This window comes from Limulus polyphemus, unplaced genomic scaffold, assembly GCF_000517525.1.
Source record: "Limulus polyphemus unplaced genomic scaffold, Limulus_polyphemus-2.1.2 Scaffold559, whole genome shotgun sequence".
Lineage (NCBI taxonomy): Eukaryota > Metazoa > Arthropoda > Merostomata > Xiphosura > Limulidae > Limulus > Limulus polyphemus.
This window is the reverse complement of record NW_013666169.1, coordinates 15832-28051: the sequence shown is the minus strand read 5'-3', so window position 1 is coordinate 28051 and position 12220 is coordinate 15832. Positions and strand designations below refer to the sequence as shown.

General features: G+C 31.6%; 1 protein-coding gene across 2 annotated transcripts in view; it reads right to left on the bottom strand.

Moving 5' to 3' along the window:
• The window catches only part of LOC106459096 (arginine-glutamic acid dipeptide repeats protein-like), a 43899-nt gene that overhangs the window by 27860 nt on the left and 3819 nt on the right, over positions 1-12220 (bottom strand). For both annotated transcript variants that reach the window (XM_022385515.1, XM_013918682.2), the window contains exons 3-7: positions 11293-11303; positions 8354-8469; positions 2112-2208; positions 1345-1629; positions 522-621 (exon numbers count right to left, since the gene is read on the bottom strand). In XM_022385515.1, the coding sequence (XP_022241223.1) occupies positions 522-621; positions 1345-1629; positions 2112-2208; positions 8354-8469; positions 11293-11303 (609 nt within the window). The remainder of the gene's footprint in view (positions 1-521; positions 622-1344; positions 1630-2111; positions 2209-8353; positions 8470-11292; positions 11304-12220) is intronic.

The following is a 12220-nucleotide window of genomic DNA, read 5'->3' as shown; positions in this document are numbered from 1 at the left end:
AAAAGGCTATATTATATTTAGTAAATATAATATAGCCTTTTGTATACATCTTTGATTTATTTTATGTTAAAATAAATCAAAGATGTATACAAAAGGCTATATTATATTTACACTGGAACTTTAATTTATTTTCATTATTAATGTCACTAGGTGTTCTTCTCAAGAATAGCATGAAAAAGCTAAAAAGAAACTGATTTGATATATTATTAACAAAAGTTCTACAAAAACCTGTGTTGTCTTCCATTTGTCTAGATATGCTGCTTAACTTAAGAAAAAGAAAAAAATCAAGTATATCCATACGTACATGTGTGTGTATGTATAAATATAATTAGTTCCCATAAAAAATTTAACAAATGAAATGAGAACATAGTTACATATTCAACTAGCATTAAGAATGATGCATGTGCTCATTTATATATATTTGAATTGTGTACAAACATACATCCCATAATTTAATACCATAAAAATGTGAATATAATATCTGTATTCAGGTCCAGTTTTATTTCTTTCTTAATACTCACTAGGTCCATAGCATTAATGGTAGTATCATCCCTTGATGCTGCTAGGCAACCATCTTCTGCTGATCCTCCATCGCACATGCCTGCAAAAGCTGCCATGCTTCTATAAAGGAGATAAGATATAATGACAACGGTTTTATACGAGACATAAAAAAAAATAAGGTGTTGTTTTTCTTCGTGTATATTAAGAGTTAAAAAGAATGTGTGAGTATACTGCAAGTGGTGTCTGGTAATGAAGCAAAACCAAAGTGATGTCTCATTATACTTGTCACAACATATCATCACGAGGCTGATTTTATAAGTTTTGATATATGAAGATAAATTAAAATACACTGAATCCTTCATTACTGTCCTTTGTGGATCCAAATTTTGTTACTTAGACTATTTTTAGCCACTTTATTTGAGTAGGATGGCACTTGTAATATTTAAATCTGTGTTTTTTTGATGGAAAGGTTAGCCTGTCAGTAAAATATTCATATTTAATCTAAACTTTATGTGAACAGTTAAAAAAAAAGCCATGATGATGCATCACTCTGGCAGGCTATTAACTCTCTCAAACTTGTTTATATAAAAATCCGCTTGTCCTTTTAATGACCATGGTAAAATTAACAAATTTATTCAAGATCTTCATTCAAATTAATGGACTGTCTGACTCTGGTTGCACCGTTAGTTTGTTTCTTTTACATTTTATCATAAATCAATAATTTGCTTGTATCAAATATCAGTGTTTTTAATCTAGCACGTGATTGATAAGAAAGTTGATAAAGTTAGAAAAATACCACTTTATCTTTCCCCTTCTTTTTAGGACAAACAGTATCCCTCTTACCTAGCAGCACGAAGATACATCATCAAGTCACAGTCAGGAACACCAGGTGACCACCGCAGCTCCTCTAAAGACTCACACTTTTCAGGCATCTCGTGGGGTGGGAGGTTAGGCCGGCACATAGGCAGCCGAGCCTGGTGGCTTGGGCCAACACGGATCTCACCTTGAGTACTAGCCAGCCTGCGAGTCTCAGGGTTGTACCCAAGAATGTAAAAAAAGAAGTCTTGTTTGGGTAAAAAGTCTTTGGCAGAAAATATATCTGAGTAATGCTGAACCTTGCAGTGTCCTCTGGAAAAACAGGAAAAAGAAAATAATTATCACCATTTACCACAATTTTTTGTTTTTGTACTTATATTTAATGTACACTTTTCTTTAAGTATCAATTTCAGAATTTAATTAACTTTTCAACATTTAAAACCAAATTTTTAAAACATTTTAACTCAAACCAATACAAAACTAAATGCTTCAATTAACAGAGACATTATCACAAGTGAATTTAAAAAACAATACATAAAAAAGGTATACTTTTCATTTATAGATCTAATAAAGATATATAATTATCACTGTATAGCAATCTCCATCGTAAACTTTTTTTCTTTCTTGCAGAACTCGTGAAATCTGACATTGGTTAAGACTATTATTGTATTCAGCTGGTTATAAGGATTCTCTTACACAATATATGCTAATCTGTTTCACATTCCAACAGTACAAACACAAATAGAACATTTAACAATGATGACCTGACTAGTAAAATGAACAATATCTATCACCTTAGTGTAGAAACAGGATGACAATCAGTTGCATCAGAAATGAAAAGTTCTCTTGTTTTGACTAAAGGATTGTGGGTAACAAGGTCCTTTCCCGAATCTGGAAAAGAAACATAAAAAAAAATTATATTATAAAAAAGTTATATTTTATATAAGTAAAACACTCTATTAATTATAAACCAAATATGTTTATAATCTAAGTTGTTTTTTTTTACTTAGCTAATATTTACTCAAGGGTTCTGAAGAAGGTTAAGGATTGGATACGTGAGCCACTTGCTGCTATTTTTTGTCAGTCCTTGAATAATGGGCAGGTGCCAGAGAACCGTAAATTGGCTAATGTCACTGCTCTTTTAAAGAGAAGTAATAAAAAAATTACAGAGCTATCAGTCTTACACCAGTGGTGAGAAAAGTTTTTGAAATTCTGATAAAAGATGCTTTGCAAAGTCATTTAATGAGTTTAAAATTTTGTTGGATAGTCATCATGGTTTCACCAGCAGAAAATACTGTCTTACTAATCTTTTGACATTCCTTTGATGAAGTTATTGGTTATGTAGAGGGGGGGGGGGGCTAACAGTGTGAATTTGGTGTATCTGGATTTTCAGAAAAAAAAAAACTTGTTGAAAAAATGATATTTATACTTTGTTCATTGGATAGAAAACTAGCTGGATGAAAAAAAAAGCAGAGGATTTTTATAAGTGGAATTCAGCCAAGCTGGAAACATCACAAGTGGGGTATTTCAGCACTGTTTTAGTTTCACATCAATGACATATATGAAGGTATGTCAATAAATAAGTTTGCTGATAATATTAAAGTCTTGCTGCCACTGGCTGTGAGAAGAAAGCTACTGCTTTACAAGATAATTTATATCATTTGGTGAACAGTTTTTAATTACAATAAATGCAAAGTATGCATGTGTGTTATCATAATATGAATTGTAAATATAATTTTGATGGGAACAAACCTTAACAGTGTTGTGGACAAACAGAATTTTGGTGTAATGGTTGATCAGTCTCTTACGCCATCCAACCAGTGTGCTGTTACGAGTGGTATGACAAACTGGATTTGAAGATGTAGAAATAGTGAATTCAAATTTAAAGAGATCATAGTCTCCTTGCATAGGTCACTGGTTAGGATAAATTTGGAGTATTGTGTCCACTCTTGCGCTTCTTATATTAGGAAGGGCATTGAATTGTTGGAAAGGGTTCAAAGGAGGGCTACTAAGATTATACTTGGGATGAAAAGGTTGTTAAAAAATGATAGGTTAACCCTCTGGATATGGGTAGGCAAAAGTGCAGATGTCATGATCTTTTTACAGAGTTGCATTCAAAATTTAATTAACTATTTTATATTCAATATATTGGCATCACAAAATACTAGTAAATCAAAATTCTAATATTATGTAAGATTTAATTTCTTTATTTCAAAAGGTAATATTTAAAAAAATTTCAAGCTTCACTTTTCTGTATCATGTGACCCTCATTTCCTCCGATCTGCACAATTTAGATAATCTTTCCAACCCTATTTCAGCTTCTAAATTTTAATGCAAATTACAAACTTATTGATATTGCTAAGATATAATCTAATTTTATAGTCTCCAATCATCTTGTTTTACCCAAGATATAAACCAGAAAGTCCAACCCATATACCATGTCCTCCTATTACATACTGTCCTTCAAAACAATGTTAGTAATTCTCTCTAATGTTTATTACATTATTTATAACCAACAGAAAGAGAAAATTCTAATTTGCTGATTTAGATGTAATGTTAATTTGTTCTTGTGACACCTTTTGAATTATTTCGTGTACAGATTCAAAGTTTCTATCGACGAGTTCAGCTTGAACAGCCAAAAGAATTATTTAACAAACTCGTAGCTTAGCTAGGAAGCCAGATAAATTTTAAATTATAAGGGTTATAGGATATTGTATGCTTTACATGTTATTATTTTGTGTTCTATGTTGAATATTTGAAATAAATAAAAATTAAATAAAATGCTAACCCTAGTAAAAAGTAGGGTAAACTTTCATTGAGACTTCAAGTTTTTAACTGCTAAAATGTACAAAACCTACATATATTTATTAAATTTATTGGTTTTACTGTATATTCTTTATTTTTTCTTATAAAAGTACCTAAACATTTAAACTTCGAAATTTATTAGGTTAGATAATAAAACATAAATGAAAAAAAATTAAATAAAAATAAGTTAATTTTTCCGTGAAGTATGCACATGAGAAACTCACGTAATACATAATTCAATACTATAACTTAAACTATGTATCTGCTGGGTGATTTTTAGCTTGTTACACAAGTTTAGTAGTTAAGACATAATTCAAAAAACAATAAAATAAAAGCCTGTTTAGAATATATCTTACTATAATGGACATAAGGTGTATGTATGTATCTATGTACGTGACCGAAATAATAAATACAATGCAGTACCATTGACTGAATAGCACCACAAACAAAAATCCTTAAAAAAATTCCACACTTTGGGTATTCAAGATTCAGACAGTTAGAAAAATAACTGTGATAAGTGCAACAATCATTTCTTTATCACAGCACACAATTTTAAACAAAAGTATTCTACTCATGACGAGAACACGACTTTCACTAGGATTGTACATGAGGGTTTGATTATATCATTATTGATGTAATTTGTAAATAATATAGTACTAAAATAATGGAGTTCTTAAAAAAAACTGATATTTTTTCAATAAAGGTTAGCACTTTTAATATATAAAAACATTACAGTTTATATCAGCACAATCTGAACAGTTTTCCCCATGTAGTACTTCCCAGAAAAATCTATGTTTAGAAAATGTTAATTTTTTCTACATTTTTTTTTCAATGAACTATGAATACTATTAATAGTAATTACTAACACAAACAGCTGCCCATAGGGCGGTTTTTCTACTAGCAACAGCAATTTTCTACAGTCATTCTAGAAAAATATTAAAAAAAAAATGGATGGGTTAGATTTATTTCATATTTTCTGTGTTATAGGGTTGGCCAAATGAACCAAGCCCATATACTGTTAGGGTCAAGAAAATAGCAGATAAAATATAAAGTTTTACTGAAAGAAAAAAAAAGATTAATTTCGATGGTTCTAGAGGTTATGCAAATGTGATTTGAAAACTGTAATAAGAAAGAAGGTATTTTTAATCTTAACATGAAAATCACTTTGCACTCAGACTAGTCAGACTCCAAATCTATAAATCCACAGACAAATGTTTAGTAAAAATTATTAAAATATTGATATTTTGGTGTACAAAAAACTTTTTTAATGTTTACTTAAGGGCTTACCAAATTTTGTGAAAATACTCTTATTACATTAAAAATCATAGTATGTATAGTTTAATGGTTACATGATGGTTGCAAGATTGGTCAAATTGACCAAATCCATATGGAGAGTTGGGAACTAATTGTGTTGATGTTTTCTTCTGTACTTGATGGTCAGAATGGTACGACTATTGGACACAAATTTAAATTTTGACAGAATAGGGGTCATCTTCATCTAAAACAGCTTTAATTTTCTAACAGTATAGTTGCCCTTCGTAATGGGTTGGCTTCAGATGTGGTGGATGCAATAAATAAAGGGAAGGTTTGATAAACATGTGAATGATAAGGGCTGGCTCTCACTTTTGTTTTTCTTATGTTAGTTTTTAAGTTCAGTTTAATTGGTCCTTATTGTCTTTAAATTTTATGTTGTGTTTATATCTAGTAACCAAGGTGGTTGGAACAGTACCTTGGTTCAAGCCCTGCAAGAGATAAATCTAAGAACTGTTATTATAACCCATAAACATTATTGAATATATTTAATATGGAAAATAAAGTTCTCCATCTTTCAAACAAATAAACAAACAAAATCAAATTCTTTACAGAGTAATAAGTATTCTAATTTGGTAGCTATGATGATATTCAAAAAACATTTAGAATACTTTAAAGCTAATGATATTCTGAGAATTCATTCAAATAAACCAACTGCTTAGTTATTATATTACTTTTGTTATGTTTTTTTTTTTTAAGAAGGATAAAAGCACTTTTGAAAATGCATCAATGAACAATTGTCTAAAAGAAATTAATTGTAAATTCATTCTAAATTTGACATCATTTTTTCTTTCCATAATAATTAACGTTATAACTGATATCTTTGCAGAATAAATTGTTTTTAATTTTGTTAGTTTTATTTTCTAGCTAAGATGTGGCTTACTTTATTATGTTGAAACTTGTAGAAACCTATTGTTGAGTTACACAATAAACCTGTTTATTGTTTTTTACTAATTTTCTTCTAACACTTTACTAACATAAAGAGGAACATGCATGGACAGTTTGTTTTAATGGATTTGGGGTTACTTTTATCATCAGAGAATCAATGTTTAGAAGTATAATTTTAGAAGATTCTTCACTAGAATGTCTCTAGTTTATGGTATAACTTTAGAAGATTCTTCACTGGAATGTCTCTAATTTATGGTATAACTTTAGAAGATTCTTCACTGGAATGTCTCTAGTTTATGGTATAACTTTAGAAGATTCTTCACTGGAATGTCTCTAGTTTATGGTATAACTTTAGAAGATTCTTCACTGGAATGTCTCTAGTTTATGGTATAACTTTAGAAGATTCTTCACTGGAATGTCTCTAGTTTATGGTATAACTTTAGAAGATTCTTCACTGGAATGTCTCTAGTTTATGGTATAACTTTAGAAGATTCTTCACTGGAATGTCTCTAGTTTATGGTGAGAATAACTTGGTTAGATTACGTGAACCCTTAAAGTACTGGAGATCACAACGTGATGTTACAAGGGAAATCTATTGTTGAGTTAACTATAGAGCTATCCAGTTCAGAAAGGCTAACTCTCTGAAATTACAGAGGATGCTAAAAAGAAGGACTGGATGAATAGCTTAATTAGAAATAACTTAAAAGACAGTTAAAGAATTATTAGAAGTAAAGATATATTTCTTAATTGGGTGATTAAATAAACGAGGATGTTTGCTCCCAAAAAATTTCAGGATTTCAAAATAATAAAATTTATTGATGGAACAGATATTATTGAGATGTAAATATGTAAACAAATGAAGGCTAAAAAAAAAACTATTATATATGCTAAGAATGACTATGAAAAACCTATTATCACAGGATAACATGTCTGAGAACAAATATTTTTAAGCTTCCCTTTGTGAATGATAAAAAGTTACTTAAGGATCTGGCAAGACTGTTGAAAACAGTCTGAAGCATTTGTATAAACTTCTGGTTATGGTGACAAAGTATATATACATGTATCACCACTGAGATTTCTGACTATTTATAAAGATTTAGAATTTAAGGTGAGAATTATTGTTGCCATTTTTCATGACATGCTGCTTAGATTTCATTTATTTACTATATACAGTTATGGTTTCTTTATTGAAGATAGGATATTGACGTGTTGGAAAGTATCTAGAGAAAGGCTACCAAGATGATATCTGGTTACATAATTTAAGTTGTTCTGAGAAAAGCTAAAATATTTACACTTGTTTTGATATGAGCATGCTGAGAGTTAATCACACTTTGTGGGGACAAAGTTTCCCCCTCAACTTTACATACACTACGTTTAGGTTGACCAAAGGCACAGAAGCCCGTTGAAGCTACATCTGAAGACTTGACAGGTATGTTGTGGTGAAATGAGATTCCAGCTTCTTCAGCTATCTTTCTAAAGAAAACAGCAGTCATTAATTTGAGGTATGTCAGGCACATTTGTGTACTTTTAGTTTGTGAGCCTTGATCAACTTCAACTCCTTGTTTACATGTTAACGGTACCATAAGATACGTCCGATCTCAAAAGAGTGGCTTTGTGAATGATGGTATTGTTTTGAATTGGAGAACACTGAATGATCTTTTCTTCAAAATATTTGTTTTGCTTTCAGTTCTGTATCATTTAACAGCCTTACGGTATGATTATCTAGAAGTTTAACCTTCTTAATATTGCACTGTTTAATGTCAAGAATTTATTGTGAATCAAATATGTACATGTACTAACACATGTCGCCCATGGCTCCCCATCTGTGGTGACCAGCCATTGTGCTAGGACATCTAAATTATTTTTATAAAGAGTGATTAACCCTATGCAGAACAGTTAGAGATGATCTGGTTCAGTAAGCTGAACAAAATAAGCTTAGAAACATATTATGTCTTTAATGTATAGATACACACACATATATATATAAATCTACACACAAATGAACACTAAATGTTGATAGTTGTAAACTTACAATTTTCATTATTCCTGTCCTGAACTAGTAACTGATACACAGTTTCTGGAACTTCACAAAGTCTGTAGTACCATCTGACATTGACCATTAACACATCTTTCTTGCTCTTATAGAAGAAAGAACAGTATCATCAGTTGACAGAAAAGCAACTTTTGAAACAAGATAGATTTCTGAAACCCACCTGTTTTTAAAGAATAAAATAATATATATATTTTTGTTCTTCTCAAACATGTATTTGGGAAAAACAAGTGACCTAAAGAGGTATGTATATTTCAAGCTAATATTCAGAACTATTTTTTATTTCTGCAGAATACTTCAGGAGAAAAACAAATGTAAGTCAATACATATCCAAAATTTTTGTATTTTCAGTAACACACATAAATGGCTGTAAAAATAACTTTTAAGTCAATCTTATGTTTCTTTCATTACTAAATACAGCAAAAAAAGAAAGCCAATGTCTAAAAAAATTTTTCATAGATGTATAATACAAAGCATTCAAGTTATACTTTATGTTTTTCGTTTAAACACGTTATATACAATAGTTAGTGATATAATCCAACTTTTGATTTGTAATCATGTTATTTTTTTTACATAAATGGTTTTATAATGACTACTCACTTGAAATTTCAACAAATGAAGTACAAAAACCAACATCTACCTTCCCACTACACTTAAAAACAGGTAAAATTTTAACCAGTGGTATGGATAGAAAATAATTGACATAGATAAAAAAAAAAATACTGATAATAATCTTACTAATTATTTTTATGTATCGTATTTTATATGCTAGCTTCACTCTGTTAACCTCGGCCTGCAGAAAAAAAAATGCTGGTGTACTTTATTCAGTTTGAAAACCACCCGTTTTGATTATACGTACATGTAACTGGAAAGTCTTGTGTGTTCACACGGAATAACATATTCTGTTGTAGCAATACGTATCATATTGCTTGAAAGTGATTCGTATTTGCTCGGAAGAGAATATATGAAATAAACATTATAAATAAAGGGAAATATTATAATAGCTGAAAGCGTATTATAAATAAGATAAGGCACGCTCAAAGCTATGAAAAATTATGAGTAAGTTAGGCACGTCCTTCTTGTCTCCGTTGATTTACTATACTACCGCCCAACGGACGAGATAAGCGAGTTGTTAACGTGGCAAAAACGTGGATCAGTGAGCGATTCAAAGAGACCAACCACATATATCCCTGCCGCCGGGCACTGGCTCCTGTCTACCCGATAAGCTCTGTCTTAATGTTGCTTTGACAGATTGACACACTCATATCGATTTACAAGCTCCGAGAAGTGGTATTCTACCATCCTTCGGGAACTATACTCGCCTTATTTGGCTTCTTATCCCTCTAGGGGCAGAAACAAGCGGCCCTATAGAGTTGTTTTTCGATTGGTCGATTTTGTAAGTACTTATCTCGATTGAAACTGGCCAACTGGAAAGCATACGAAATACCTGATCTTCCGAGTTTAACAAAACATGACTCGAAGTTTACTTTTACAGAGAAAACTTTTTAAAGTCAATTTTATTGCTTTCAAAAATACACTGGTTATTATTGATCCAAGAAACAAAGACATAACGTGTGTTCTCGCGCTGCGTGACTTTCGCGTTACTTGATGTTAACCAAGCTCGATAAAACGTATTCCTAATGTAAAGATAATGTTTAAAAAAAAATATATATGAACATTTTGCTATTTATTTGTTGCGTTAGGAGTGTTAAAAATCGCATTCTCTTCTAGATGAAATTGTTATAATCAGTTAGATTTAATTAAAAACTCAGCAACTGCATAAATACGGCATGTTAAGCACATCTTCAATCTTTTCGCGTACTTTACATTTCACGTATTTAAAGAGTAAGATGTATACGCAGAACGTGTAGAATAGAGACGGCTCTAAAGAAAAGTGGATAAATGGGATAAAAGATATCGATCAATTCAGTTACTGCTTTATATAATTTACACTTCTTTAGCAAGGCTTTGGCTTATTTACTCGAGGGCCATCTGCGCTTACAGTCCCTAACTGTTGAAGCGATAGATTAGAAGAAAGCAAATCAACAACACTTACCGCCAACTCTAGGCTACTCTTTACCAAAGAATAGTGGGATGATTTTGATGGTAATGTTTTCTTAGTGCAAAGCTATACAATAGACTAACTACACTCTGTACACCGCAGGTGGGGGGGACGAATAGTGGGATTGATCGTCACAATATAACGTCATCACGACTGAAAGGACGAGCACGTTCAGTCCCGGAATTCGAACCCGCGGACCGCAGAGATTGCTTATTGAATCCCCTAACAACCACCAGGCCATGTCAGACCGGTTTCAGTTAGAAAAACACTGCAATACTTAACATTTTTTAAAAAACAAACAAACTTACATTGATTATTCCTATGGAAATAATTAGATAGCAAACGAAATACATTTACCTGATTATTGGTATATGAATAAAACAACACCAACAACATTTTATTTTTACGCTTAAACATACAAATATTTTTTGGTAGATAGCGAAACCTCTATTAATTCTCAGGAAAAAAAAAAAAAAACAGGGTGAAAGAAACTTACGGTTTAAAACGGAAACTTTCTGCTGCACATCATATCATTTCAAAGTTTGTTTTGTTTGTTTTAGAGTATTTTAGGCTATATGCTGTGTCCACCGCGGGGAATCGAGCCCCAGATTTTAGCGTTGCAAGTACTTGAAGTTACCGTTTCCCCACAGGAGGACTCATTTCGAACAGAAGCCCCCCAGTGGCACAGCGGCATGTCTGCGGACTTACAACGCTAGAAACCGTGTTTCGATTTCCGTGGTGGGCAGAGCACAGATAGCCCCTTTGTACTTAATTATAAACAAACAAATCGAACAGAAAGTTTATTAAGGCGTTGTGAAACAAATATACGAATCTTGTAAACTTGTAAAAAATAATAATATTAAACAAGTACTAGCTGTGAATAAAAAATGTTATGTTTTGAACCGCAATTTGTAGGTAAGAACAAAAGAGGGGAAATTTACTGATAAAAATGCTCTGCCTCAGTTAAAGGAGAGTAGGGACCTAACGCTTAAGAAGGCGGGGACAGCAACACTTAATAAACAATTAAGATAAAAATTATATATGTTGATATCTTTTAGTTATTAAATCCGTTCCAGATAGTCTTACCATAAACATAATTAACTGAAAATTGCATTTACCTAGTTAAGAAATTATTTCGCGCCAAATTTTGTACCACTCTAATACTCTTGCATGAGTACAAAAGAACGGATTTAGTGCAGGGAGATATATAAAAACTACAAATACGGTTATAGAAAAAATGACAGTAACTCCTGGTGTCAGCAAGTACGCTGGTAAGTTCTGTGTGATTATGGTGACGCCTTTACCAGTGTTAATAACGAAAATTAAAAAGTTTAGGCCAGATATAATTTAATTTTATAAATAACCGACTTATAATTTTAAAATAATTTCAATAAATTAATTCACTAGACTGGAGAGTATCAGAGGCGTCGAAACGGGGGTGCTACAGCAACCCCAGTTTCACATATTCGACTTATATAGCAATTGGAAATTATATCGTATTAAAGTTTGGGGGGGGGGAGAATATGCCCCAGTACAACGTAGATTGAGCTGTCTTTGGCAGCACGGGAGCTGCTAAAAGCAACTCCTAATATTTTCAATCTCTCAGTGTAAAATCTGCGCGTCTAGCCAAACACTCCTACTTTGCACCTCCTTCCTACACCATTAAGTATGTTATAACAGTACTCAGATATTTTGCATTGGATGTTACTCTCTTTCGGTTTACATTTTTACTCATAATTACACTTCTAGTATCTTATAACATAAAATTACATAATACTAAAGGATGA